A 26,479-nucleotide genomic window follows, 5' to 3' on the forward strand; every position below is an offset into this window, starting at 1 on the left:
GTGAAAACTCTTGCGAAACTCGCTGCCCAACAAGGTCAATGCCTTACAATAACCATCTTGCAAGAGTTTCGCAACTTACTTTCTAATAAGACCACCAAAATCCAATCAGTTCATTCTTGAGTCCAAGTGGATGTTTGTACCAATCTCGAAGAAATTCCCTCAAAGTGTTCCTGAGATATTGCGTTCACGGCAATGGGTCAGACGGACAGACGGATAACCCCAAAACATAATCCTCCAGCAACAGCTGTCGCCGGTGCTAAGGCATAATAAAACCAAGAATTTGTCTGTTTTAGGTCTAGCTTGTTGCCTGCAGCAATATTTGTACTTTTCAACATTTATTTCTGAAATTCCACAGGAGAGAGGAAAAAGCTCTGCAGCTCATTAACATAACGTCACTTTGACCATTCTCTGAGGTCAATCTGCTCTCCTAGTCAACCTTTTCATACCTAACACCATCGGTTCATTATCTTTTCAACCGAATTGCTCCTCTCCTCTCCTCAGTGACATTCAAATAATTGTGATTCTTTTCTTTCTACATTTTGGACACCCCTCTGTTGGACTGCGGGCTGGCATGGTTGGTTCGGAGATAATCACAGACTGCCAGGTACAGCAGGGAGTCTCCATAAGCCTCTGAGCTGAAAATGTCACAGTGTCTCTGACTATGACCTCTGTCAGCTCAGCAGCTCACTGAGAAGAGGAGGACACGGCCCACTGGTTTCTAGAAGATACACACTCACATGTACACACACCAAAACACACACAATTTCTATGTCATGCACATGCTTCACTGCACAGAAACACGCATACACTCACACGCCAAAGCAGTGATGGTATAAGAGGAAACATGATCAATTTATTTTTTCTGATTTACGTATACTACATTACAGTTTATGTGTGCATGTTACATGCTGTGAAAAGCATGCAAAATTACAATAAATTAGAAACATTAAATTGTTTTGTTTTGATGCAAGTTACAGAAAATGAAGCACAACATTTCAGGGAGAGCACTGAAGTTCTTGTTGTGCTTGTTGATCAGCAGGGTGCTAGTAACGTCCAATCATAATCATGCAGGAGAATAGAGAAGACATTATAACTCCTCACTATCACTGTTTACACTGCTGTTACACTCATGCCGTTTGCTGTTGCAGCACACACACTGCATCCTCCGTATGTGGTATTTCTTATTGCTGATTTGACTAAGGTTTATTGCTAATGTCTGTGTTCATTAAGGGGGATTAGCTCCCTCTGCAGAATCCTAATCGCTACTCGGATTCTTTGAGAAAAGTCACACAAAAAGTGTTGGAGCGCCTTGGTAGCCTTATGATAACACCGCATGCCACATAACTGCCCTGGTCCCTGGTTCGATTCCAGCAAGGGGAATTTTGTTTTTTAAGTTGACAGTGTCTCTGAGGTGAGAACATTGTAGCGTGTAGCGTGTAGCGTCACTTGCCCGATCGGAGTAAAAAATAATTAACCACATATTTTGAGGCGAGTCATCTCGCTTCCTTCTCATCTCTGTTGAGAGTTGCACATGCACAGTACCGATCGGGCACTCAAGCGAGCATTTCAATTATCCTGGAAACAGGAGTTTAGTCAGGTGGTGTGAGAGGATGTGGGCAAAACTCCAGATTCATGTACTTAAATAAAACAATTTGGTCTTTGTTGTTATTTGATAACTGCTCATATATAAAACAATTTGGACAAGTAGATTTCTGACCCACAAGTGAAAAAAAACATTAACTTTGAACCCTGTCAAACTATCTATCAAGTTATGTCTGTTTCCCAAAACCAACGTGACTACATGGCTTAGCTCAAGAAATAACTGAACAGTAATAACTTACAGTATTTATTGTAAGGATAGAAGATGTCTTATTTCGTTCTGATTTTAAGATAAATTTGTGATTTGAGTCTATATAAATAAAACTGACTTGACTGCTCAAGTGTGGATTATTTTGACCCATGAATTAATTACATAAATGATCCTGCATCTCAAATTGAGGCAGAGATCCACAGACCTACTTACTGCCTACACTAATTGGGAAAAAAAAGTTTTCTTGTATCCCTCTGATGAGTATTGGGTTTGTGTTACTTTGACAACTTAGCAATGCAAACAAGCTGTTTAACACAACACAAGCTAGAGCTATACAGTATATTAAATTATCACTGATACCGTGATCGCCTAGTTACTTTAATGTTAAAAGAAAATAATATGACTGCCAATTTAATTTTGAAAACTGACCTGTTGCCGAGCTCCACAAAAATCTAATCATCTAACCACATCCCATATGAAAAAGATCAGGACTAAATGTAAAACCACAACATCTGGGCTGAGGTTTCATATTAAATCATGACAGATGCACACTGCATATAGATATACACTCAGATGTCCATCTATAGAGTACACCTAGCTAAAAATAATGCAGTCTAATACAACAGTCCTCCAATAGATCCTACTGTACCTATCGTGCCCTCATTCATATAAATAGGGTGGTCAAAATAATAGAAACATCTCTCTGTATAATGCAATATTAAATCAACACTATCACAAAACTACATCCTCCAAAATGTTTCTTAAAAATGTAGTTAAATGGAGCTTTAAAATGAGTCAGTGTTTTCTACTTCAGATGTTAGTAGAGCTGTGCAGTTTCAGGAGGCATTGCTTATCTCCTCTTGCAATCAGTGAACAGACAGCACCAAGCAAAACTCATCAGAAATAAATTCATCCGTCTCTTTTGTATCACGCTTTTTTCTCTCTCATCCAGCCCTTTTTTTCTCTCCATTTCTAATGAATCCTTGGGTACAGAATCATTTTCACATTATCTCTTATAGATGTTTAACTATAGAAGGAGTCAAAACGAACACAACATCAATGACATCTGGTGGCATTTGGCATTTGAGAACCCCAGGAGACCTTTTGCATGCTAATGCACGCTTATTAAAATGACATAAGTGAACCGTCAGTCAGGTGGGCCAGCAGGGGTGTGGGCTGTGGGGCGAGACTGCATGCAGCATTCATCAGGTAAATTCAGAGAAAACATCTTGAGAGGAGGTAATGAGCAGTGTAGTTTTGATATGCTGTGGAGGTTAAGATAACCTAATCTGTCATCTTTCATTGATCTCTGCATGCTAGTTATGTTTGGCATAACAGACGGCAGGCGATAGCTCATGCATGCGTCGCTGTCATGTTTGATCATTTGTCAGCTCTTCAGCTGAGGAAGGTGTCTTTGTTTTTTAGAGAGAACTCCATTCATTTTACACAGATTTCCTAACATGAATCTCAGTGTGAAATTGGAAAAGAGCAACCAGTGTGTGTGCATACCAAATTAATTTCTGTCCTGGTACCCATTAAGCTGTCACATTCACTTTGTCTCCTATGTATACTGACAACATCATTTACAAGGTAGGATGGGAGCACTAAATGTTATTAAACATACATGTGGAAAAAAACATACAGTAGACACAAAGCACCTGAGTGGAAATCATGATCTTGGATTAAGAATCTATCTGGGACAGATACTGAGCATCAATGGCTTGTAATCCTAGATGGTAAACAAGCTAACGCAGTAAACACCACCTGTATACAGTCACATGAAAAATGTAGATAATGTGCCAGACTGCCAGAGGCTGTTTTAACCATCAACGAATGGTGCAAGACTGGCTATTACTTTAGAAGTAAACAAGTCTGTCATCACATAATACCCCACCCATATGGACCGAGAGCTGATGAAATCCTCACCTCGTAGCAACAGCCCCGCTTGTGATAGAGTTAAATGACACAAAAAGGTCAACAAAAGGTCTTAGAAGGGCAGGGAGGGGTTGGTATTAGACTGTCTTCATCTGTTTGTGCCATGGGAGGTAGGGGGACATAGATAAGGGAGTTTTCCTTTGTCCCCCTTCTCACTGTTTTTTTTTCCTTTTTCTTTTTGCCTTTACTCTCTCACAATTAGCAGAGATAAAGAGATGCTCAGGGGTGTAACACTAGATTAAAAACCTGTGAAACAATACTAACAACACGACTGGAAATAAGCTCAGAAGCTGCAGTGCTGTAGAGCTGAAGGTGTCAATGCTTTATATACCATGACTATACGGCACATATAGATCTTGAGCACATGAGTACAAGACTGCAGTGAACTAAATCTTTATTTATCTCTCTAATAATTAAATGAATTCATAAACATCTCTGCTCAAAGTGTTATGTTTTAATACTGGTTGGTCTGTTGTCTCACTGGAAGGAAAGTACTCAAAGGGCATTTGATTTATATTTACTTTGAGCTACTATCATTACAAAGGGATGTCACGAGAACTGATACTTTGGTACCAAGTTGATGCCAAAATTCTGAAAATGTGATGTTACTCGTTTTTCATCAGGGCTTGATAATGCTACACTGTGAACAACAAATCTTTGTTGTCATCATCACTGAAATCGTCGTCAAGATCATTGAATGTGGCAGGAGGAGAGTCAGTAACGTTAGCTGTTAGCAGCCGGCGGGCAGCACAGTCCTGCTTGGCTAAATAATGGAACTAACCGCTAACGTACGGAGGTTGCATTACAATGCGTTCAAGTAAAAATGGGTATTGTCAAAGGTAAACTCTAACGTTATCATAATGTGTTCAAATGTAATCTTGTAAAATTTAGTTTTTGTCGAGAAACTTGAGACGGATCATCAGGGACGAATAATAAATTAGCAAAAACCAGTATGCAAACGATAAAGGAGTGTATGTTGAAGTACATGGGATTTATTGTCATTTTTGTTTTTTTACCGTGGTATTGAATTGAGTATCGAGAATCGTAGTGGTGCTGGTTTTGGTATCTACTACTAAATTTGTGGTATCGTGACATCTCTAATCATTACAATTGTTCAGCGAGCATCCACTTGGGATGTGAACAGTGAAATCACACGCAATTGCTTCACTATCGCTTGACGGCGTATGTACAACAGTGTTCTCTTAATTTTTACAAATTTCTTTAAAATGGCTGCTGACGTCAGAGACAATGTGCTTTGAGAGACTTGTTCAGCATCGCAGTGACGCTGTTATGGCATTTTCAAAATACCTAACGGACATCTTCATACAATACAAATCTGTATTGTCAAAAGTCATTTCCTGCAACAGCGGTCCGCCTGAAGTAATTTGGGTCTAGCGCAGAGCCATGGGAGTGTCTGTGAGTATATGTTAGCTAGAACTCTGACTTAGTTCCGTTCAGCACTTGACTGATGGCCCTCGCTGCCCTCATGCATTACTCTGTCACTCGTTTGGAATTGCCTTTCACACGTTCTGGCACTTCTAGAAAAGTGAGCACTCCTTTTTTCGTCCCGATAGCTGAAAGAAGGCAGAGTGGCAGGTGAAGACGCACCAAAAAATCTTATTTCGCTTGCTGTCAGATGCTGTGGGACCACTTCAGCAGGTGATCTATCTCTACACTGGGATTGGTATGCCAAAATGTGAACAGTGGAAAAAAGAAATGCAGTTACATGCTGCAGAAAAGACACTTAACTGACATTCTCAGAGAGAAATCGGGACATAAGGCAATGTCTCATTAAACCTGTTCTTTTTGACAGGGTGTTAGAAACGACATCGAAATGACATGTGTAATAGGCACTGAGATATGGATGGATCTATAAATTGAATCCATCCATGAGGACATTAAAGGGTTCAACGTTTTTGTGTTTTACTTCCCCGGTCAGGCAAGTGGGTCAGAAATCTACTTGCCTGAAGTAGAATTTTACTTACCCCTGTACAAATTGTTTTATTAGTTGTCATCAAATAACAACAAAGACTTAAGTTAATTGTCATGTTTTATCCGCTTTGCTTTCAAACTTACGGCAAACTGCGCAATACATAGTTGGAGTTTCGCCCACATCTCTAATGCTCAGCTTAACTCCCGTTTCCAGGATAACTGAAATGCTCACTTGCAAACTTTGTCTTTACCCACCGCCACTTTATTGCAAGTGCCCGATCGGTACTGTGAATGTGCAACTCTCAACAGAGATGAGAAGGTAGCGAGATGGCTCAAATTTCAAGTTTAGTTTATTTATAGAGCACATTTAAAAACAAGAAAAGTTGACCGAAGTGCTGTACAGTGGTAAAACAACAATACAATTTATAAGAAGGCTCACTCCTTAGCTACCTTCATCATCATGTTTAATTCTTTTTTACCACTTGCCCGATTGCGCAAGTGAGTTGCTAGATTTACTAGCTCGATGTGGCATTTTGCTTGCCCTGATTCAGCCTCTAAATACAGCACACCTAAACATGCTTTTAGCATACATGTATACTGCCTGTTGTCTTGGAGTTATAGTCTTCACTTGGCGCCAAGGGCAGTCCCTCCTGCCTCGCGCCCTCCACTCTGTACCTGTGTGTGGGCCGGGTGACATGACAGCTCATTCCTAGACACTATTAATGACGGAGGCTCCCCTTTTCTAGCGCTGACTATCATCTATCACCCGGAGCCAGACCGGCCATCACTCTTTCACTAAATTACAACCCGCTGCATGAGACATAAAATAGGGTAATGGGCTGAAAATTAGCTAATTACAATCATTACACTGCCATAATTGACCCTGGAGACCCATGTCCAGCAGTACACACTCTCTGCCTTAAGGTTATGTGTGTGTTTGTGTGTTTGAGGCACTTAATTAGGAGGAGATTGGACCATGAGGATGAAATCTAATTTATTGAACAGCAGCAATCTAACAGTTGACTGGCAGTAAACTGGGAGCATTTTGGAGAGGTGAATAGCAGAGAAGCTTTTAACAGAGTACAAAAAACCCCAAAATGAATAGCAGGGGGGAAAGATGATGATCTGGGGAACGGAAAAAAAGACTAAAACAGAGGGAGAACAAAGATAAAATAAGCAACAAAAAAGTATTCCAATCATGGCATTAATGCCAGCAATCCAGAATAAAGATGAACCTGTAACCCACCACAGTTAGCAGCCCATACTAACGGCCTTTTCTTCACTCTTTACAGCCCTCTGAAGGCAGCAGGTATGTGCGTCATCTCTGTCTCTAATTGTGATGTTACGCAGTGCAATGCCACAATTACACACGGCAGACCTGCTGGTTAAATTTTTAACTATTAAAACAGTTCCATGAAAAATGCTAGATCAATTAAAACTTCTTTGTCCACTAATAGCTCCCCCAGGACCGTCCGTCCTGGCAGTCCTCCTCCAGCGTCTCCATCCAAAACAGCGGCTAAATGAGAGGAACGACTGTGTGCGTCATCTTCTTTTTAATGAGTCTGGCCCGGAGCTCCGCATCATTAATTACAATACAGGTAGACGTGTGGATGTGATGAGCAGTACGATTGGATAGAGACTGTTCCGGTTCAATTTCATGGTGGTGTTCCCAGAAACAAAAGAGTGTTACTTTTAAAATTAATTTGTGGATCATTACCACGATCACATTTCTGCAGCAATATGAAGATTAAAGAGGCAACTGTTTTGCTCCCAAATTTGTTTCTGTTTTGTTTTTTTCCTGCAGTTTAATGCATTTTATGAAATATGAATATTAAGAGTGAGACAGAATATATTTAAACAGAACAAATCACTTTATCTCTCTTGTAGTTATTAGTCCTTATTTAACCTCTCTCTCTGTCTCTCTCTCTCTCTCTCTCCAACACAGATGATAATCTCAAGGTCTCTCAGGCTGAGGCATCATTGAATAAAAAGGCTGTTTGTCTCTTTCACCTTGACAGAAAACAGCAAGACATCCATCAGATTTAAACCACATTTTTCAAATTCAGTCTGTGACCCTGTGTCTAAACTATAGTTCATCATTTGAAAAGTGTCTGTTTTATACAGTGAGAAAAAAAAAAAACATCTAAAAGAGACCATTTGCATTTGTTTCATTAAACTTTGGCTTGAAAACAAATTAGTTTACACACTAACAAAACCGAACCTCCCCTCTTAACATTTGCTGATTTGAGATATAATGAAAAACTTACAGCCAACGGTGCTAACAGCGCTAACAATGCAAACAACTGCAAAAGTGCTGACAGAGCTAACAGTGTTTACCTGGAGGGAGGAGGGGGGGGACCAGAGAGTGGGCCGTGAGCTAGCCAGTGGGGCACGCTAACATGCATGATCATGCACTAAAAGCACGTACAGCCGGCCCGGCTATGTCAACGAAGCACAGAGAAGCTTAGATTACAACACACACAGAGGGAGCGCGACTTCATTCTCTGCTCAGGTAGACATTACTCCTCTATAGCTCTACATAGCAAATCGTTGTTTGCGGCTAAATGAATGCTCTGGATATCATATTTAGCACCTTTAACTTACAGTAAGGCCGTTAATAATTCCGTATTCATAGCTACATGTGTATGTTTTACTCATTAAATTAGGCTACAGCCCAAATTGATCTTGTGACTGTATCATAAGGGTTATGTCAATTACTTGCAGTTTTCACAGTTGAGTGTAAATGTACTGCACTTAACTAAGCAAACTCAATATCTAATGAGGTAATATCAGTATATTAAAAGTGCATTAAAACGTAGGTGCAAGTTTGAGCTGGATTGAGGACATAAGAGTTGAAGGGACATAAATATGAAACATGATACACACTGAGGAGTGCGTCATTTTACCAATATGCAGACAAAATAAAGCTGTTCTGTGTTGCCAAAAAATGACTCAAATTAGCCTACTCCGTGGACTTTTAATGGCATTACTGTGCCAGCTAGCATCAGCCACTAAAGTTAGATTAACAGAAACTCCAGCCAAAAGGTACATTAACACAATATATAGACTCTAGATGAACTGAGTCAAATACGTACAGCACAGAATACCAACAGCGATTTTATATACATCAAATTGATAGTGGGATTCATTAAATAAGTCATTGAGATACAGTTAGACTGGGTTTTATTACTATAATTCCAATTTCTACATTGAACCGGATCAGTTTTAAAGCTAGAGTGAATATACTGGCATCATATGAAATTAGAAAACTTAAGGAATCTACTGTCACCAACCATGTCATACTAGGAGAAGGAAGTTAAGTAACGCTCCAAACTTGCGCTTAATTTTGGCAAGAAAAAACTGGAATGGCCATTTTGAAAGGGGTCCTATGACCTCTGACCTCAAGATATGTGAATGAAAATGGGTTATATGGGTACCCACGAGTCTCCCCTTTACAGACATGCCCACTTTATGATAATCACATGCAGTTTTGGGCAAGTCAGTCAAGTCAGTACACTGACAGCTGTTGTTGCCTGCTGGGCTTGAGTTTACCATGTTAAGATTTGAGCATATTTTATATATTAAATGCAGTACCTGTGAGGGTTTCTGGACAATATCTGTCAATGTTTTGTGTTGTTAATTGATTTCCAGTAATAAATATATACATACATTTGTATAAAGCAATCATATTTGTCCACTCCCATGTTGACAAGAGTATTAAATACTTGACAAACCGCCCTTAAAGGTACATATTGAATAGATAAAAAATGTGCAATTAATTTGCAATTAATCGCAGTTAATATTTTATTCGTTTCACAGCCCTGCTTCCTACTGTAGCTGGTGTTTGTATACATGATCTTGGTTAGTTTGTCATACATTGTACAGTGGGTATAAAAAAAATCAATTGTAACTGAAGGATTTCTTGGAAGAAGAAAAAAAGCATTTTTCTATTAACTTGAGTCAGGGAGCGCTGTCCTGGATGACAATGATGAGAGATGAGAGGCAGTTGAAAGTGTAGAGTAGAGGCTAACATAAATAGGAATGGAAAGGATGGGACAACAACAGAGGTCTGAGTCAGTTACAATGAAAGAGAGATGGGGTGGAGTTAGGGGTCATGGATTATGGAGGATAAAGTTAGTCTGTGTGACTCTGATGTCGTACACAGGTCCACAAGCCAGATTATCCTATTTTATGCTCACATGAACAAGGCAAATGGAGCGAGGAAGATATGCAAATTGCTGTCTAATTGGCCTGTCAGGATACTGAAGCCCTGTCAACGCACTGTCAGAGAGAGAGAGCGAGCGCGAGCGAGAGAACACAGAGAATTGCTGGATTAGTTTCAGCTGCCATTCACTGCACATTTCATTAAGTAATTTCAGCTCACATCAGGACCATGGGTCAGTGCTCTATATCCTTGAAGAGCAGGTTCTTTCAGCTGTCATTTCGAGAAAAAAAGAGAGGCAGCACGTCTCATCGCCGCTCTACCTTCCACTTCCTGTCTGTCTCCTACAACTAAAAAACACAGACATTGCCAGCAAACAAGTTTTCACTGGATTCCCTCCTCTGCATTTGGCACAAGAGGACAGACTGGAATGCAGAGGAGGTGACAAGAAACTACTATGAAACAAAATATTGAAACCGGAATAGATCTGTGTACAAAAGTGCTATTTTTAAATCAAGATTCAAAATCTGGTCAATCTTTACTTTTGAACTAGTGTCAATAAAAGAAAGTCAGTGAGTATTTCATCAGCACATTTATTAACACTGCTAGATAGAGCCAGCAGAGCTATTTTCAGACATTTATATAGCACATTATATAGTAGTTTATTTAAGTGAGTTTGCTGCGTGCTAACAATTAATCTATTAGCTAAGCCTCGCACCCATTAGTTAGTGTTTTGCTTTGCCTGTCAAGCTTTCTGTTCCCGCAAGGCATACATAAAGTTCACAGTGATAACAGTGGCAGATTTACCGCTCAAGATTCTTAGTAATTTAGTAGGCAATTTTGTCAAACAGATGTGAAATTCGTGCTCTTTATGCATTGATATATCTGTATGGCTTGTAATGGTACATGGTAAAATACATGGGCGTCATATGCATGCTGCCCCAGAGCATGAATACAAAGGAGCACCAGTTGGAAGATGTGATTTATATGTATGAAATGATACCTTTTCATTTAATAAACAAGCTGCCACAGAAGGTAGTTTTCAGGGGATTCACAAAAACCTCGTAGACACAAACACAAGCACACATTAACACTCACACACAGCCTAAGCTCATTACACAAAAAAGACAGAGCATTCGAGAAATTGAAAATCATCACATGGTGTCAAGAAATGAGAGACCGATCCAGGGCAGAATAGAAAAAGGGGGTAATAGGGTAATAAGGGACGGGACCGGGTCCTCTGGAAAATCAATCAGAGGCTAAGAGGTTGTTTGACGCTGTGAGCGACTTGACAATGCATTGATGACAGAGCTCCAGTGGAGCATTACTGGACAAGTAATTACTCTGACCATCTTATATGGGTCCAATTAGCTCGCCTCGACAGCAGAGAGGCACGGTGATTCCCATCATACAAATGGGTTTCCCCGTTTGTCAGCGTGTTACAGAAAACAATACCAAATGTCTTTTCAGAAACTGGAAATGGCTTAGTTTCGTATTTGACATTTCTCGTTAGATGCAGGTTATTTTGGATAAGTTACTCAGATCATGAGACAGCCAGTTGGATGATTGCATGGATCTATTATAGAATATAATATCTTCAAAGAAAAGTAGACATGTGCAATTTCTTCCAGATAGAGAGACAATCCTTCCTCTTGTTGTTTAAATTGACTTGTTACTTATACTGTGGTTTCGCTGAAACAAGATAAGGATGCAATCAGCCTCAGTTGAGAGTAACTCAACTCAATAACGCAGAATACAAGATGACATAGTAACAATATTCAATTAAGGTCATATGCTTCATCTGTCTGAAGCAATACATTGGATGCAAAGAAATACAACCTTAAAGGTGCAGTGTGAAGGATTTGGTGGCATCTATCGGAGGGGTTGCAAATTGCAACCAACTGAAACTTCTCCCGTGTGCCAAGTGGGTAGGAAAACTATGGTGGCCGACATGAAAACGCGATTGGCCCTCTCTAGAGCCAGTGTTTGGTTTGTCCGTTCTGGGCTACTGTAGAAACATGGCGGCCAGCTCCATGACGAGGACCCGCACCCTATGTAGATATAAACGGCTCATTCTAAGGTAACAAAAAAACAATGATTCTTATTTTCAGGTGATTATACACTAAAAAAACAACATACTTATTAATATTATATTCCATTTTTTGCCAGTAGATCCCCCTAAATGGTAAACACTGTTCCTTTAAATAACGCTGTGTGAGACTAATAGTACAGTTAAAGACAGATGGGTTTTAAAGGAGATGGAGTAAGTGTAATCCTTTACAGCATGTTGACAACTGAAGGCTACAAGCTGGAGGGAACTAATTTTAGCATTCATAGAAGCAGTTTACAGTACATACACAAACACACACGCTCAGACAAAACACACACACACAACACCACACCTGCAGGCCAAGTGGCAAAAAGACCACAAATTGTTTAGTCAGAAATAAAATGTCTCAACAACTGACTTTTTAATTAGGACTTGATAGAAATATAAAAAGGACATAAAATGATGTAACACAAACATTTAAAATGATCCAGAATAAATTTGCAAGGATAAGATCCAAAGCTGGTCGATACAATTCGATTCAGATATGATCATTTCAGCTCAGAATAAATAGGATTTGACATTTTTTACTTGTTCATGATTTAAAAAATCAGATGGACAGGTCTTTAGCCTCGGCAATATTTAAACATTGTCAACCACATGCTAATAAGACTTCTATCAACCTGAAGTCATCAATTAATTAACAACTGACTGCTGCACCACAACAATGGAAATTATTATGTAGGTATTATTCATCATATGTTCCCCTGTGTCTCTTCATTTGCTGCACTGTCCCATAATACTTAAACTTCCTCTCTTAAATACCTTAAAAAGCTGAATGAATATCAGGACAAGATGCTAATCCATTGGAGAAACTTAGGAGCAGTTTCCTCCTTTAATTATATTCAGTTGTGACGTAAATCTGCTGTACTTGACATTTCATTTTAGGAAATGAAATCATTTAACGGAATTTACATTTTGAAAGTTAAATGTTATGAGCTAGAAAACACTTATGTAAAATACTCCATATAAATAAAATGTGAAGCATTTTAAAATAACTTTTCAGCCAACCATAAAACGCACACACGCACACATACATAAAATACAATTTGTTTTAAACAACAGGCCCTGCTGGGAGAAAGACTGAAGAGTGAAGATCATGGGTGCAAACGTGCAGGTCAGATACAAGGTCAGGTGAGAGCAGAATCAATAAAATGTGACAAACGAGATATCTTCCTGGTTTGTAATGAGAGGATGTCATTGACTCAGGCGCGTGGCTGTGCGGCGGAGTTCAAATGAGGATCTACTGTGATGAAGGAGGACGAGAAAGAGAGACAGCGAGGGAGAGGAGAAACCAGGAGAAGGATTGAGACGACTGATGGAGAAAAAAGGGGAATGTATCTGTCCTGCTGGGAGCAAACACAGAGAGGGATGGGTGTGGAGGCGTATTGCTGAACCTCATGTCCTAAGGCAAGGAGGAGATATCAATACACACACTCTGACACTTCACTGAGAGCCTGTCTCCAGCTCTGAACAGAAAAAAATGGAGGGAGACACGGTGTGAGGAGAAAAGGCTTGTACAGACAAAACTATACTACTCCAAAACCACAGAGGACTTGTGTCTGGGCCTGGCACAAGTTTTAAAAGTGTTGTATCCATTTTTCTGAACATCTCCACTTTTTATTTCCATAGCATCGCAGGAGGTATAACACACACGCAAACACAGCACAAGCATGCAGTACAATAAAGCATATTATATCATAATGTAGCAGTATTCCAATCTGAGTCAAACAACTTGAGTTTCCCCAAGAGGGAACGCTTGATTGAAGTCAAATACTGGATTTATCTAATGACCCAAGTTACCACATCGTATTATATATAATTAGGATATTAAAATATATTAATTAAGATATTTTAACCACTTGGGTGCTGTGAAACAAACTTTTAACTCAACATTGATATATCATCTCTTTAAAGTAGGGATGCACTAATACCGATACCAATACTGACTCAAATAGGTGGATCGGATATCGGTGACAGTGGGGCCGATCTATTAATTTCAATTCTATGTTTATATAGTATATGCATTTTTGCATGCAATTTTAATTCCTGTTTAAGTTTTGACCAATTTGTTGCTGCGTTAAATTGAATTGAATTGTAATTCCTGTTCATTTTGAAGATTTTTTAATAAGTTGCTGGTACAACTTATCATCTTAATAATAAATAGCAATTCACAAAATGTATCTATATATTTATTTGTTACATTTTGTTTTTACAAAGTTAGAAAAGCAATGTTTAAGTCAATCCTGATGTTGCCTTACACATAAATGAATGATCCCAGTCACTTCCACACAGTAACGCAGACAGCTTATTAATTATACACTGGTATCGAATCGTTACCCGGTACCGAAAGCCCAGGTATCACTATCGGTATCGGGACTGAAAAAGTCGGATCGCTGCATCCCTACTAAAAGGTGAGATTGGTAGCATATCCACTGCCTCAGCACGGCTCTCAACATGGCGACAGCTGAGCTGGAGGCTCTTGGCCAACGGTGCAAACAGCGCTAACAGTGAAAGCAAAGGCAACACTGCTGACAGAGCAAACAGTGTTAACCTGGGTGGGCGCTACGCTTCTGCACAGTCGGGACGGCGTTATCAGCTGTAAGCGCGGTATGAGAGCAGAACAGAGCAGCGGCTATGAGCTAGCCAGTGGGGCACGCTCACATGCATGAACATGCACTAAAAGCACTTGTGGCCGGCTATGTAAACAAAGCACAAAGAAGCTTTCCTTTTCCTTTCAGTTGTTTTGGTATCCACCAACTTCATTGCATACCAGAAAACCAAAACAAGGAGCTAAAGGTCACTAAAAAGCACTGTAGAGCTGAGGGCAACTACAGAGTCAGGTGATAATTCCTCATGTTATTACTGTCTTTAGGGGTTAACATTAACAGACAAGATGCTGACAAAATAGAACAAGGTGTTCAAGCGGGTCTGCTAATGTCGGTTGCACTAGAGAGAGAAATCCGGTTTGCAGGTAGGTGTCAGCCCTCTAAAGAGCATACAGAATCTTTGATGTTCTGCAACCGTTTCATGTCGCAGACTTGCCTCACTATTACCTAACGACTGAGCAGCCACTGCAGACATTTAACAGCATCACAAAGGCAAAGGGGACAGAGAGAAAGAAAGAGACAGGCAGGCAAAGCGGTATGTTCCTCTTCACCTCGGGGCAGACAGAGATAGACCTGCGTGGTTTGATCACACTGTCCCTTCAATGCTGTTGCTTATCCTTTGATGATCCATCACATCATCCCTTTCTATTCCCCCTCTATGTGTCTCTCTCTCTGTCACACACACGCATGCACGCTGCATATCCCTATTTCCTGCCTATAGCTTTGTTTCTGTCTTTTATCCTTCTTTCTAACATTTTTTGTCTCTTTATTTACTCCCATTTTCCATTCTACTCCGTCCTGTCTCTCTTTTTAGATTTGTAATAATACGCCATCCTGCTGTTCTTGTGCAGACGGAAAATATTTTGGGCTGTTATTGTCATGGTAGCAATGTTTCTGTACAAAAGAAAATGACAATACAACTCGAAGCAAAAGAGCATAAGGCAGTGATAAGAACAGTTTTAATTATGACTGGAGAAAGTTTTGGAGAGCTCTGGACCACTTCCTGTTTGTGTCTTCAGTGCAGCAACTGGCAAAACATGATGTGATTGTTCCTGACAGATCGGCAGGGAAACTTTTCACTCACAATGATTCAACCATCCATCATTGTGACTCATTAACAAGTCAGGTATTGTAAATAATGCATGCTCACATAATTCAAATAGCTTGCCTTTCATTACAAAAATCCTGCTCACCACTGGCTTTGAACTTATGATAATAAGTCCTATGTTTTCCATATTGTATTACAAGCAATAACTGCTAAATTTGCTGCTTGGTAAAAAAAAAATATAGGATGACTGGCATTGATAAAATGTAAATTATGTCTATTTTTTCTTTGTTTTTCTCAGCAAAGTAACTTTTGAGATGGTAGAAACTTTCCACAGTGGTAAACTATGGAATTTGGGATATATGTTAGCATCTTCAACACAGCAGCCAAAGTTTGACTGAAGCAATAATATCTACTGTAATGTCAATATTATCTAGCTAAATTCAGATCTATCAAGATTTGGAGTATGAAAAGAATTCTGTTTAACCGGCGGAGCAAATGCATCTCAAACATGCCTCCCTGCACATGAAGTGATGAATGGGGTGTTCTTGACAGTGTGGTTGATTTTACTTGACCAGACTATTTGTTAGATTTCTCAGATATGAGAGAGCCTTCCAAAAATAAAAAAACGCAACTTTGGCCTGATGCTGGCTGAATTTGGATAAAGTTACCTTGGGAAATAATAACATTTTTATGTTCATAGCACCAGATATGTATTCCAGCTGGAGTGTTGTATTAAAATTATGTTAATAAATGGGCATTCAGACTGAGAACAGCTCTGTGATAGTAAAACAACACAGGGGGCTGTGTTGATGGCGGCGTGTTGCTTCAGGTATTGGCGAGGCATGAAATCCAGGAAGTCCAGTTTGAATAACGGATGCCAAAAAATTGCACAGAATATTACAATAATCTAGAGACATCATTTTACAACTGTATCTATTTGTTGTGACAATTGTGGGGTAAACAGTAGAAAAAGCATCTTTCATGTCACAAATGTAATCCACCAGGAATGCGGGCTTGAATGTATTTGATTGGCCAACACATCTCCTTACCGGATGACATTGTACATTGGACATCGACGTTTTAAATCACTTTGCAACTCCGGGTCTGAAAAGTGCCTTAAACTTGCATTCCTTCTAATAGCCAGCAGGGGGCGACTCCTCTGGTTGCAAAAAGAAGTCTATGAGAAAATGATCCCACTTCTCACTTGATTTATTACCTCAGTAAACATTGTAAACATGAGTTTATGGTCTCGATCGCTAGTTTCAAGTCTTCTTCAATAAAGAATGATGTTCATTTAATAAATGATGATCCTATTTAGAGTCAAATAGACCATAAAGCAGGGTATGCTTTAGGGCGTGGCTACCTTGTGATTGACAGGTCGCTACCACGTGTTTTCGTCTTTGCCCTTTCACAGTGTGTTTTCTGTTCATGAAAGTTAATTGTAAGATTTTGGTTGCCTAAAAATGTCCTATTCAGCGTTCGGTTGTACTTAGCTCCACCCTCTCGTGTCACTTCTGGTTGAAAATAACCAAGATGACGACGGCTTAAATGCCGAACTCGAGGCTTCAAAACACCAGTCCACAATGGGTGATGTCACGATATACATTCACTATGGTCACAAGTCTATGGTTTAAATCATAATAAATGCATCCCAAACACACTTCCCTTTATATAGGGTAAAGATTGATGACTGAATTGTGTTTTTGAACAAATGTAGGAAGACGGTTGAAAAATGTGCCTGAAATTTACCACACTATTGACCCGGTGAAGTTTATCGATATACAGTACAAAAAAAGTTTAAGAGTTACTGCCCAAAATGTGAGTTGAACTTACAAGCTGTCGCAGCATTGGCATTTCGGCCATCTCACAAGATAGAACAGATATGCTTAAATCAATACAGCTGTCTGCACTGGCCACATAATGGCTCTCGCTTTATGTAACTGCAACCTAATACGTCTTTTTAGGCTTCAAATCTATTTTCATGAGTCATACGCGTATAACTGCAGTGATTAAGTATTGGGCAGGTCTGAGCCCACAGCAGACTGACGCCGCTGCTTTCGCTTGGCAGCCTGAGTAAACAAGGTGTCACTGGACTGATGGTGGACTTTATACACAATACAGCTACTGTAGATAAAGAATTCATTAATTCTCATCAGGAGATAAAATGACTGATGATTATGATAATGATGTTGAGCTACAAACTGCACCAAAAGCATTCAGGCTCACACTCAAAACACAAGTTCAAAAACATTAAAGACACTAACGTTGGATTGTAATAAATACAGAGATTTATGGTTTACACAAACACATTCACATGCACACCCGTGTGCGCACATGCACAACGTAAACTAACCAATGGGAATAATCAAACATGTTTTTCCGTGGCAGCTGCCCATGATGACCCTCTCTCATTTTCATTGTCCATCTGTCTCCGCCATTTTTCTCCCTCAGCTATCCATTCTCCCTTTTCCCTGCTATTTTTTCAACTACTTTTGTTCCTTTACTCTGTGTGAGTTCTGCAGAGGAACCAATATACCACAGCAGCACATTATTCTGGGACCATGATGAATGGGGAGAATCTGTGCCTGTTGACTGCGGCCTCGAGATAAAGAATAAGCAAATGAAACTGCCTGCCTGCCTCGCAGCACCCTAGAGTCCACTGCCACCATCCCTCATGCTAATTTGATTGAGAACGCTCGATCAGCACATACTCCTCGACCCACACACCTTTGCTCTGAGGGAGGTGTTGAAGAAGAGGGTGCAGAGGATAGAGGGTGCCATCATGGCATGCAGTAATAACAATTCATCTCCGGGATGCCTGTCTCAGCGTATAATGTTCAAGTTAGGCCCACTGTGGGTAGTTTACATCAAAGTGAAATGTGGTACCGCAGGAAGAGGGCAAGACAGAACGAGAGACAGGAAGGAGAAGAGAAGAAGAATACATAGGTAAAAAGGTGAGGTGGGGTAAGAAGGAGCGAAGATGAGGGGATCTGTGAGGCATTCAGAAAGGCACTAGTGGATGGGAGAGGGAATAAATGATGACGAGAGAAAAGTACAAGAGAGGAGAAAAATAGGCAAGTACTTAACAATCCTGCTCCATGTTCCCACACTGCAATTAATGTGGAGCCAGAAGGACAGCCTACTCTTTTCTGCAGTAAAACAAAACCAGGATTGATGAGAGTGTCCGTAATGCATAAGTGACTGCCTGTATACAGGCTCGCTAGGAGCAAAGTGTCGAGATAGAGGAGAGGAGGAAGGATGGTTGAGCTGAGAGAGAAGGAATGTGGCGCTAGGTGGAGAGAAACGGAGGCACAGATTGAGATAAAGATTTGAGAGAATAGTTAGACTCCAAGAAGAAGAGGAGGCGGGGGTATGCAAGAGTCTGTGCAAAACACAGGGAGAGCTGTAGCAGTAGACAATAGCAAAGGGAGATAAATTGGGACAGAGCTGCTCTTTTGATGGCTGTTTTTTTCACAGTCTCCTTGGTAGCGATTGTATGGGTTTCATTCGCGTGCAATGAAAAACAAGGAGAGAAATATCACCAGTCAGCAGCCAGTGCACAGCGTTGCTTTCTCCTCTCAGGCCATATTTCACCTGGTTTGACCTTCTCAAGTCAACAAAACCAAGTGCTAATCATGGAGAAAAACAATCGAGATGAATTTCCTCTTTTGTGTGGCTGCTCGTCATTAAATCTTTACTGCGTCGCGGGGTTTGGTTGCTAGGGAAAGCTTTGTACTGTAATTTACTGTAAGTCGGTACTGCGTGATTAGAGAGGAACAATGTCAAGGAGGTATATCTTCCCACTATTGTGACATGAATAAAAGATTAAACTATTTTTGCATAATATATTCTATATATTTTTTTTCATGTTTTGCATAACTAAATCTTCCTAGACCCCTCCAAAGCATAATTAAAGCTTCATATACAGTACATCTACATATGCCACAGCATTTGTGGTTACACACAAAATTGACTTTTTTGTCCACCTGCCAGATTACAAAATGTACCAGCCACTCAATAGATTACTATTGGTTTTTTTGGCTGGTGAGTGAAGCAAATCTAGCAGCCACTTGCATATTTTCCCAGCATTTGGCTGGTCGCTTGTGCTAATTTCCAACCCTGGTTACACTGTACAGTATATGTGCAATACAGGGCTGGTAAAGGCCCAAAAACTTGGATCCAGGCTGTTTTGCGCTCCTCAAGGTCAGCTGTATTTACCCATTATTTACAGAATAGCTCGCACGTAACATCGAGAAACACTAAATAATGACTGTGGCGTTAGAACAAAAACACACACACACAAAAAAAGAGGAAGAAAAAACAGCTGAGTATCAGTTTTCCATGGTTGTCAGCGCCGGGATTAATAGGAGCCATTTCGCCATAATGAGCTGTTAAGCGTTAGCTGCCAAAAAAGCCTCTTCGTTTGCCTTTGAGTCTCAGAATACTTTGTCCAATTATAATAGCGCTCTCTGTCTCTCTCCTTCCTGTTACTGTCAGCTCTGCTGTACCTGCGTGACGGCGGTCTGATTCCAACTCTTGTTAGACAACATAATCAGCCCCCGAAACAATCATCTGGGGATGAGATTTACAATGATGGCGTACTGTTATTGTTAAACGTGTACCTGTTCTGTGACTGAACCAGACAACTTCCAGGCGGTACTACGCTCCCAGCACCTGGTTTAATGGAAACCAAACATGAGAAGCGATAAGAAGTTAAAATACTGTCATGGACTTCTCAGGGATTTTTACCTGGCCTACTAGGCTGGAAACCTGTTCTCAAAAAGCTAAAGTGAGTCCTCAATATCCAATCTTTCAGTGAATGTAGAGCATCTATACATCTAATACTACCATTAAATACTGCTGAAGGGGACATCCCCAAGTCAAGGCCCCCTGCTTTTATGTAAGGCATTACATAATACATTTCTAAGGAGTTCTAAAGATTGATTCATGAAGTCAGAACATTAATAAATGAATGGTACAAAGTGCTACATCATAGAAATGTATGATACTCAAGCTGGATTACACATTGTAAAATAAACCTGTGCTTTGTAACTGTTTAATGTCGTAGACAAGCTTGTAAAACAGCTCCACGGTGTCAGATTAAGATTTAGACTAGAAAATTAACATTGTCATCAGGAAAAGCCGACATGCCTCAGCAATATAATTCCTCCACTCTTGAGAACAATCTCTTGGTCAGGTTAAATTGGGGCAATTCAGTGGCAAGAAAAAAAAAGGATGACGCATGGCTTCAATTATCAGCAGCCATGAATAGATCCCTGTCAGGGGGAGTGAGGAAGATTTATCTAAACTCCGAACCTGACAAGGTTATGAAAATAAATGCATTTTCATAAACCGCAGAAAGCTAGAATCATTCCTCCATCCAACTCAAAGCTCCTGATATTGTGAATTTAAACCACCAAAAAATCCCAGCCACAAATTGTACATAAAAGAACAGCACTTAGAGGGTTTGACGTTCATATATTGCAGCAATTATCAAGAAGGTTTAAATGTAATAATATACTGCTGGAGCTCTTTGTCCTGTGTGAGTTTTTGACCAATTCTATACAAAGATGAGTAGAAAGTGCTCTTAAAAAAAAGAAAGAAAACCATTTGTTTTACACTGCTAGGGGTGATAAATGGAATTCAGTCTCCATGACAAACGGTGAGCACAGAGAACTGTTGGATCATCTGTTTTTGTCTCGTGGTGTGAAGTTGCCACAGTTTCCTGCACACAGTACTGAAGCATCCTCGCCTCTGTGTCAATGCGGGTGTGAGACGACGTTCACGTGGGTGGATGTGTATACTGTATGTGTTATACTTTCTAAAAGTGGGTGGATGCTGTACAGTGGGTGTTCTTTTTCTGTAGTGTGTTTGTTTTTCCTACCAGCATAGGGGACCGGGGCATCCTTGTCTAGAGCTACCAGCGGAGGGTCCAGCAGCACCGTGTCCATGTTCTCTGTGATCACACCGTGGTAGGATGTTTCTATCCACGGCTTGTGCTTGTTGACTGTGGAAGAGAAGGATATGCACATATCAGTTTACAGCATTATTGTAAGGATTGATATACTGTCATTTACATGCTTTGTTGTTTCAAACTGTATTTAAGCGTGCTGAGTCACGTCAAGAGGACTGAGAATGATGAAACAGAAGGAAAGGAAAAGCATTAAAAACATTATGTTGTGATCATGCCTGTGTTTTGTGATTGATCTCTCTTTCAGATGACACAAGGACGAATGGAAATCCGGGAGTGAACATTGTGAAAATTACAGCGTTATTGCAATTACGACATTCTAAAGTCTGTTATTTCCTTATCGCAGACCGTTGCTATAGAAGTGGTTCTGATCTCGGACTCTGGCGGACCATTTTTGCATCAAATTATTGATTTCTTAAGTAAGTAGCCGTGTAATAAGCGGGATAATGTACAGCGAGCATGTCATTGTTACAAAATAAAAACCTCTTCAGGGCGATGCTTCGCGTCAGGGTCCTGCATCACCCTGTCGGGGTTTATTTTGCAATAATGACTTGCTGTACATAATCCCTTACTTGTTGTATAGCTTTACACTTATGATTGTCTTGCTTTAAAAATGACTCTGTGGCTCTCTGTAGTGCTTTGTTAGAGAGGAGAGGAGAGGAGAAGAGAGGAAGAGAAGAGAAGAGAAGAGAAGAGAAGAGAAGAGAAGAGAAGAGAAGAGAAGAGAAGAGAAGAGAAGAGAAGAGAAGAGAAGAGAAGAGAAGAGAAGAGAAGAGAAGGCTACACTTCTGAGGAACTGAACCAGGTCTTTGCGGCAAAAGCTTTAAACTTCTTACACTTTGACTTATTCGGGGAAAACAACAGCAGGCCGGAAAATCTTTAAAAACCTTGTTATAGCTATACACATTTATTTTTAGTGAGAGTTCTGAGCTGTGACATCGTGAACTACAGAAATCCGACTCTGCGTTAAGCTCTGTGTTTTGACCTCTACATCTCTACCCGTTCTCCAGCTCCATCATCCTTCTCTATAGTGCATTCTCATCGTTTCTTTTTCTCTCCTTCCCCTTGTCTCTGTTTCCGCCTCTGTGCTAGTGTTCCACAACATTGGGGATTCAACCACCCTGTCACAGATGTGATAGAAAGGTCAGGAGGATGAGCTGGAGATTAACACAGATCACCATCAAACACATAGTTACTCACACTGTAAATTAAACTTCCTCCCACTTTCCTCGCAGCAGGGCCTCACGTGTTGATAGAGAGCAGTGTACAAGCCGCAAAAACAACCATACATGCACTTTAGTGTGTACACACACACACATTGCACATATCTCTAGTGTACAAGTGTCACTCTCTGCAGGGACCTGGGATGTCAACTTGACCTTTCAATCCACTGAAGAGGAACGCTTTGTCTCATGCCAATGAACAGATGACATGTCCAGCTGGCAGTGATTTAAAAATGCAACTGTTCCTAAAACCTTCTCACAGATTTGCATCTGTTTGGAGAAATCTCAGTAGTTTTGTCCTACTATTCCATTTTCTCCCCGCTTGTCACCATACTGAGTTGAGAGAACAGGGTCAAAGTAAAAAAAATAAAATAGGGAACACAGTGTTAGGCCTGTACAAAAGAAACATGTTTGTATAAAGTGGCAGTAGGTAGAATATTTTTGGCATCATTGGGCAAAAATTCCATTATAAACTTTTTCAGTATATTGTAATTCAAGTGTTCGGAGAGATAACTAAACTTCTGCACCTCCTCATGGCTCTGTTTTCAAGCTTTAAAAAATCTAGCCCGTGACGGGAGACTTTGGCCAATCACAGGTCATTTCAGAGAGAGAGCGTTCCTATTGGCTGTTCATCAACGGATGCAGCTGTCAATCAAATACGAATCATCATCATCTGTTACTGTAATGACTATTTCTCGCATCAAATATTTTCAGAAACATCTTGTACAGTAGTGTACTGTTTAGCTGTAAAATGAGAAAGTTTGCTCTGGCTGGTGGGTGGTGCTTGGTATTTCCTCAACTGATCTCAACATGGCTGCTGGGTCATAAACTTTCTCATTTTACAGCTGTGTTGTGTCGAAGTGGTGTGAAGAGAGAGAGCAGAGTCAATCTCACCAGACTGCTTTTCCTCTCAGTCCATTTCAAGTTACAGAGACACACGGTAAAATAATACTTTAACACGTGCTCTTTGTTGGATTATGTGTTTGCCGAATTACAGGAGAAGCTTGGACAGATTCAGAAAAGATGATGAATCGGTAATTAGAGCCGCACTGTTATTTCCTTGTCTTTTTAAAGGGAGTTCTGCTGATAGAGACAGCAGCTCAGAGCGGGACTGTGCAGCCGGTGAGCGGTTCATGACCGGCTTTAATCTTCTTTTCAACATCACTTGTTGACCCCATCCTTCTAGTTATCACTAGTTATTTTTTTGGCCACTTGCTCCCACCAGCAGCAAAGTTATAAGTGCCTGCTCCTACGGGATCCCAATCCTAATGGCGTCCTCTAAAGCAGAGCGTTGCACACACACGCAGCCCCGCGGTCGCACATCGACGCAACTCACGGCTCGTATTAAAACTCTGTCACTCTTAAAGTATCGGTAATAATAAAACGGGGTATCGTACAGTTTCTAACGGGAGGGTATCGCGATACCTTTCCAGTATCGGTACACCGTGCAACACTATCGTATAGACAACCTTTAACAAAATGCCATGATTGTGCCTGTGTATTGTCATTCACACTTGCCTTCTACTCCTTCAATTCACTGACTGATTATTTTAGATGGGACTCTCTCCCTGCTGAGACAGAGTAGAGAGTGGATTATAGAGAACCACAAGGGAAGACATTATTCATACTAGGAGTCTCATCTCATGCTCATGCAGGAGAGAGAAAGCACTGCAGCAAACAGCATGACTCTGCTCTGCTGGAAAGTAGAGAGAGAAGAGAGGAGGTCTTCAAGTGGTGTTTAGGCATCTTTACACCTGGAGTATTTCACTTGCAATCGAGGCATTAAAGCACACAAGTACACACACTTTTATGTTGTATTGTAGGCACAGCTTCATCCTAACAGTGCTTGCAGCTTTCTTTGATTGCTCTTCTGTGTTAGTACAAATTTCAACCCAAAAGCAGATGTGAAATGAACTGAAACAATCTCATAAAGAGACTCTTCAAAACCAAGACCATATTAGACGGTGGCGCTGAGGTGACTATAAAACAGACTATAAAAATAGCCATTATTCAGTTTAGTCTTCATTTCTATGGGCTTGCACTTGCCAGAGTAAATATATTAATCCATCATGCTCACATAGCATTTCATTTACATTTGAAGATGTCTTCAGTAAGTCTAATAGCAGCCCACAGCCAGCGCAGTTTACTCATGGATGGCAGGTTCAATTTCTGGCTCAAGGTCTTACATTCATCCCACACAAATAGGGTGGTGGTTGAGGAGGCAGAGCTGTGACTCTTTAAAGGGAGTCTAATATAAGGGCTCTTTTTTAGAAAGAGCACACATCAGACCATGGAAATGGGCTATTTCCAAAATGGCTTTCATGACATGTAGTACTGTAAAGCCATTAGTGATGCGTTTAAGGCATTCATCCTTGACATCCTTGAACTGAGCCGCAGCAATGAAACAAAAATTGAGGTAAGTTTGCGTTCCAGGAGGAAAAACTCAGCCAGGAGCAGCTGCTGTGACAAAGGCAGCCCTGCTACCAAATGCACCATGAAGCAGAGACTAAGAGTCTACAGCGAGCTACTGCTAGGGGCTCTGTGAGGCTGTGCTTAGGGCTGGGCAATATATCGATATTATATCGATATCGTGATATGAGACTAGATATCATCATCATTTTGGATATGTTTTTCCTGGTTTTAAAGGCTGCATTACAGTAAAGTGATGTAATTTTACCTTTCCAGACTCTAGTATACTCTTATAGTGATCATGGTTACAGTGATCAACCGCTTATAGTGATCAGAAAGCTTGGGACAGAATCATTCCTAAATAAATGCTGTTTAAAAAATTCACTCATAGTAATCAAGTAGTCCGCTTACAGTGTTCATTTTGGGTCTTTTCATACATGAAAACATATGGAAAAACATTTTAAAACTACGTTAGACTAACGGTAATTGAATTTTTGTTTTGTTTTTTTCAGCCTACTTTACTCCCTTGTTAGGTTGCCTTGCGGACCGCTTGCTTTCCGGTTAGATTCCTGATGTGCTGCATATACATTGAAATCATGACGGGAAAAAGAAATTCGTTTTTTATTCAGAGAAAATGACTATGCACGAGGAAAACATCTGTGGTTGAAGCCGCCCTTGTCAAGTGGATTTATAATGCCTGGTCACGTAACGCCCCCAAAATTGAAACTTTGCCGATCCTCTACTAGCTCTGCGGCACACATGCAGATCGGCGCCCGTCTCCCTCCATGCCGCTACCAGGTGAGTGAGCGAGGAGACTCGGCAAAGGGGCACCGTTCTGCAAACACTGTTCTGTATGCAGTGCTCACGCTGTCCGTTTCATTACTTTGTATTCATGTAATAAATTAGATCAATTAGCAATAAGTAATTAGTAATCAATTAGATAGTAATCTGCATGAGAAATAAAGAGAACATTTGGTCATAATAATCATCCGCGTATAGTGATCAATTTGACCTGGACAGACGTGATCACTATAAGCGGTTTCCACTGTATTTACCCATTTAGTCATTATATCCAAATGATGATTATTTATAAAAAAAATCTCACTGTGTAAATATTTTGTAAAAGCATCAATGGTCAACCCTACAATATCATTACAATATCGATATCCAGCTATTTGGTAAAAATATTGTGATATTTGATCTTCTCCATATCGCCCATCCCTAGCTGTGTGCTAAATAGTAATATACTCAAAATGACAACATGCTGATGTTT

At 40.3% G+C, this 26,479-nt stretch overlaps 2 protein-coding genes across 2 annotated transcripts in view; one reads left to right on the forward strand and one right to left on the reverse strand.

The window, feature by feature from the left end:
* The window catches only part of rbp2b (retinol binding protein 2b, cellular), a 232,898-nt gene that overhangs the window by 100,320 nt on the left and 106,099 nt on the right, over positions 1-26,479 (forward strand). The gene's annotated exons all lie outside the window — the stretch shown is intronic.
* clstn2a (calsyntenin 2a) overlaps positions 1-26,479 on the reverse strand; it is a 165,767-nt gene that overhangs the window by 61,264 nt on the left and 78,024 nt on the right. Inside the window, exon 2 of the mRNA XM_074650901.1 lies at positions 21,488-21,610. Coding sequence (XP_074507002.1) covers positions 21,488-21,610 — 123 coding nt within the window. The remainder of the gene's footprint in view (positions 1-21,487; positions 21,611-26,479) is intronic.

Source organism: Sebastes fasciatus, chromosome 11, assembly GCF_043250625.1.
Source record: "Sebastes fasciatus isolate fSebFas1 chromosome 11, fSebFas1.pri, whole genome shotgun sequence".
NCBI lineage: Eukaryota > Metazoa > Chordata > Actinopteri > Perciformes > Sebastidae > Sebastes > Sebastes fasciatus.